Genomic DNA, 4563 nt, shown 5'->3' on the forward strand with positions numbered 1-4563 from the left:
TTTTGTGCTGTCTCTCTCCCTCTGACAAAAAAAAAAAAAAAACCTTTAAAAAAAAAAAAAAAAAAACACACACACAAAAAAAAACAAAAAACAAAGATAAAGAGAGAATCATAAAAGGGGGGGGTGGCAATTGTAACCTACAAAATAATGCCCATTAGGCTATCAGCAACCTTGCAGACCAAGAGAGTATGACAGGACACATTCAAAGTTTTAAAAGACAAAGAGGAAAAAAAGGCAAAGTATATTCTAATGTACAAAGTTGGCCTTCACAAATAAAGAGAGGAATACTTCCACAAACAAAAGGTGTGGGAGTTCATTGTTACTAGACCTGCCTTGCAAGAAATGCTTGAAGGAGTCATCAAGCTGAAGGAACAGATGCAAATTAGTGACACAAAAACTCACCAAATTACACAACACAGTGGTAAATGTAAATATACAATCAGATTTAGAAAACTCAAGTTCTGTAATAGGTTGATGTGACAACCACTTAACTATATTATAACAGTTGAAGGAAAAAGTATTAAGGTAACAATATGTACAGTAATTTGTTAATAAATATACAATGTAAAAAGAGGTAAACGGTGACATCAAAAATACATAAGTGAAGTAAAGGATGGATATCTTGTGTGCAATCAAAGTTAATTTGCTATTAACTTAAAATGGATCATTTTACCTATAAGGTATGTTATGTAAGCTTCATGGTAAAAGCAAAGCAAAAACCCAGAGTAGATTCTCAAAAGCACACCACCAGAGAAAATCACCATTTTACAAAGGCAGACAGAAACAGAAGGTAAAAGAAAAAATGGAAATAAAAAACAGCCAGAAAGCAATAGATAGACATTAGTTTTACATATCATTAATTCACTCTAAATATTAAGGGATTCAATCCAATCAAAAAGCACATAGTGACTGATTTGAATAAGAAAAAAAAAAAAAAGACCCAACTATGTGCCAATAAGAGATACACTTCAGATTTAGGGGCAAGTCAGGCTCAAAATAAACCAATAGAAAAGAAATTCTGGGGCTCCTGGGTGACTCAGTGGGTTGAGCCTCTGCCTTCAGCTCAGGTCATGATCCCAAGGTCCTGGGATAGAGCCCCACATCAGGCTGTCTGCTCAGCAGGGAGCCTGCTTCCCCCCACCCAACCCCCGCCTGCCTCTCTGCCTACTTGTGATCTCTCTCTGTCAAATAAATAAATAAAATATTAAAAAAGAAAAGAAAAGAAATCCCATGCCTTGGAAAACAAAAGCAGAGGTAGCTATCAGACAAATCTACTGTGTCTGATCCTCATACCAGACACAATAGATTTTAAACCAAAAATAGTAACAAAGGACAAAAAAGATAATTTTATAATGATAAAGAAATCAATTCATCAAGAAGATATGACAAATGTAAGTATTTGTATTCACCTCCAAGAGACATGGCCATTCTAACAATGCCCTACTGTCATGAAATAAAGCTCCTACTATGGAATTTCAGGCATTAGAATTAGATTAATGGGGTAGGGACCCCAAATGAAGTAGATTTGCTTTCCTGAGACTCCCACAACATCACACCGGTCGGAAAAGATGAAGCAAAATATAAACTGCTGTCTCCAAGTACCAAAGACGTTCCACATACCACAGCATGCTAACACCAAGAGGTAAAAGGCATGAACCCAAGGTTGTACCAGTAGAAGATGATAGGGTTGGAATTCCAGTCTAGATGACCCCTCCTGAAGTCTGTGCACTATGAACTACAGAGAACAAAAGAAGAAAAAAAATGCAGCTCAATTTTAAAGTCTCCAAAATACAACAATGAAAGCGTTATGATTGAAAACATGGAGGGTAAGGGGTCATCTAACTATTACAAAAAATATGAATAAGTTAACTTTTGTTCTATTCTTTACAACTGACCAAAAATAGAATGTATATTTGGTCCTGTTCTTAATAACCTTGTGCATGTTTTCATTTTTATTCCACTCCTGAGTTCTCTTTCTTCCCCCAAAGCTTCCTCATTGCATTTTTCACCTCTGCATTTCTGAGTGTGTAGATGATGGGGTTCAGCATGGGGGTGATAACCGTATAGAACACAGCCACCAGTTTGTCCTCAGTGAAGGTGGAAGATGGTCGCATGTAGAGGAAGATGGCAGGTCCGAAGAACAAGAGGACCACTGTGATGTGAGAAGCACGGGTGGAGAGGGCTTTGCGCCTCCCCTCTGTAGAATGATTCCTCAAGTTGAACAGGATGACAATATAGGAGGATACCAAGATGAGGAAGGAGAAAACAGAGATTAAGCCACTGTTGGCCAACACAATAACTCCCTCTACAGAAGTGTCAGTACAGGCAAGCTTGAATAAGGGATGGAGGTCACAGAAGTAGTGGTCAGTCACATTGGGGCCACAGAAGGGCAGCTGAACAGCAACAAGGATCTGGACCATAGAGTGAATTATGCCCCCAAACCAGGAGCCAGCCACCAGAAGGTGACACACAGACCGGCTCATGATGTTTCTGTAGTGAAGGGGTTTACAGATGGCCACATAGTGGTCATAGGCCATTACCGTAAGCAGGAAGATCTCAGTGACCCCAAAGAAGTGGAAGAATATCTGAGCCACACAGCCCTTCAGGGAAATGGTTTTAATCTTGGCAAGTAAGTCTGTGATGAATTTAGGGACAACAGTAGAGGAGTAAGTGATCTCCACCAGAGACAGGTAGCTAAGGAAGAAGTACATGGGGGAATGCAGACTCTTACTAACATTGACTGTCAGGACAATGAGACCATTGCCCACCATTGTGGCCAAGTACACAAGAAGAAACACTACAAAGCACACTCTCTGTACCTCTGGATCCTGGAAAAGACCAATGATAATTAACTCAGTCACGTTATTTGTATTCACCATGGAATCCAGTTAGGTGTTCTGGACACAAGGTCATGAGAGACCTGCAATAAAACAAACACCGATTGCAACCGATTCACCTCACTTATAACATGTTAGACTCTGTAATTCACTTTACAATATACTAATCACCAACTCATTCATTTGGCCCATATGTACTCATTCAGCATTAAATATTAGCAATCTAATGAATTTGCGTATTAGAAAAGTAAGGCTCAGGGAGATTGGCTATGCACCCAGGGTCACACAGAAAGTGGTGAATTCTGGGTCTCAGAACCAGGCTTTCTGAATTCAGCCAGAAACTCATTTCCAGTTCACTATAAGACATTCTGAATTTGGGAGCTGTTCAAGTTCATAGCCTTTATTATCTTCATAGCATTTATTATCTTCATTGTATTTTGATAGCTCTCTTCTATTGGGAAAATCTCATGAGACACTTCTACTCCTAAATCCCTTGTTTCCTCATCTCTGCCCCAGGAAACATCTTCCTACTAATAATTCTTCCCTTTCCAAAAGGTCCTGAGTACGGTCTTCTCAACTCAATTACATCAGTCTTCAACTTACTCAAATCAGATTCTTTTGCAGGCTGCAACTTCTGCAACTTTGTTTGTATAACAAGTGTTCAAATCCTCTGGAGAGACTTCATCTATCTCCATTTCACTATTATTTTTCCCATCTCTTGGGAAACTAAGCAAACTACTGAGAGATCCTGAACTCTGAGAGTTTGTCTTCCAAGAGCATTGTTATAACTGGCCAGCCTCCCTGCTCTGGTTCCATGTTGTAGTGAGCCTAAAAGTATACAAGGCTTAAGATGTCTCCATGAGTTACTCCCCTGGAACAGACAATTACTGAGCATCTCTCATATATGTATAAACACACAAGACTATACAGAATAAATACAGATCAGATACACACTTCAAGCTAAAAATATCATGTGATTGAAAACGGTTGCTCTAGATTAAGGTGCCATGTTGGGAATTTTTCCACCACATATAACCCATGAGAAACAGGGATGAAAAGCATGAGCACGTTGATCCTCAGCTCTAAATGTTATCTTCATTGTTCTTCCCCTTAACTCTGATTTCATACTGAAATTTGCAAGAAATATACTTAAGAAGAATTAAAAACACAGCTGAACAGCAAGGACCGGAATCAACAGAGAAACAAATTCAGTGATACAGATCAAAATAAGGTAGTGTGTATGTCAGAGTTCCTCAGACAAGCACACATGCTGAAGTTTAAAACTAAATAAAGTCACTGAACTTTAAAAACAATAAAGAAATTAGCATTCTAGAGTCAGAAAAATACTAGAGAAAGGCTTAATGACCCAACCTAAAAAAGATCTTCTTTAAGAAATATACCTGTATCCCAACAGAAAATGGGCAAAATATATAAACAGGTGATTCACAAAAGAATTAGTAAAAAAAAATCAGTATACATATTAAAAGATTTTAAGACTCACTAACAATCAAATGCTCTTAAAACTCTCCAAGCTGCCCAGACTGTAGGTCTGATATTACCTTCGATCCGTGCCTCCCATTCATGTACACACCAGTCATCACCACACCCCACGAATTTCCCATTATACTATTCCCCAGCCCCGTGTGTCTTTTCTCTCCACTCTTCCTACCACCCCTTCTCACATGCTATCCACAGATGCCCAAATTACCAATGCCTCTTCATCTCC

The 4563-nt window shown here is 38.8% G+C and overlaps 1 protein-coding gene across 1 annotated transcript; it reads right to left on the reverse strand.

Annotated features, from left to right (window-relative positions):
* Window positions 1-1952: 1952 nt before the first annotated feature.
* On the reverse strand, window positions 1953-2882 carry LOC111149858 (olfactory receptor 4B1-like). The gene has a single exon (XM_022507162.1). It carries the CDS (start codon window positions 2877-2879, stop codon window positions 1953-1955), a length of 927 nt encoding a protein of 308 aa, XP_022362870.1. The 5' UTR covers window positions 2880-2882.
* Window positions 2883-4563: the final 1681 nt, after the last annotated feature.

This window comes from Enhydra lutris, unplaced genomic scaffold, assembly GCF_002288905.1.
Source record: "Enhydra lutris kenyoni isolate GAN:26980312 unplaced genomic scaffold, ASM228890v2 scaffoldscaffold22, whole genome shotgun sequence".
NCBI classification, from domain to species: Eukaryota; Metazoa; Chordata; class Mammalia; order Carnivora; family Mustelidae; genus Enhydra; species Enhydra lutris.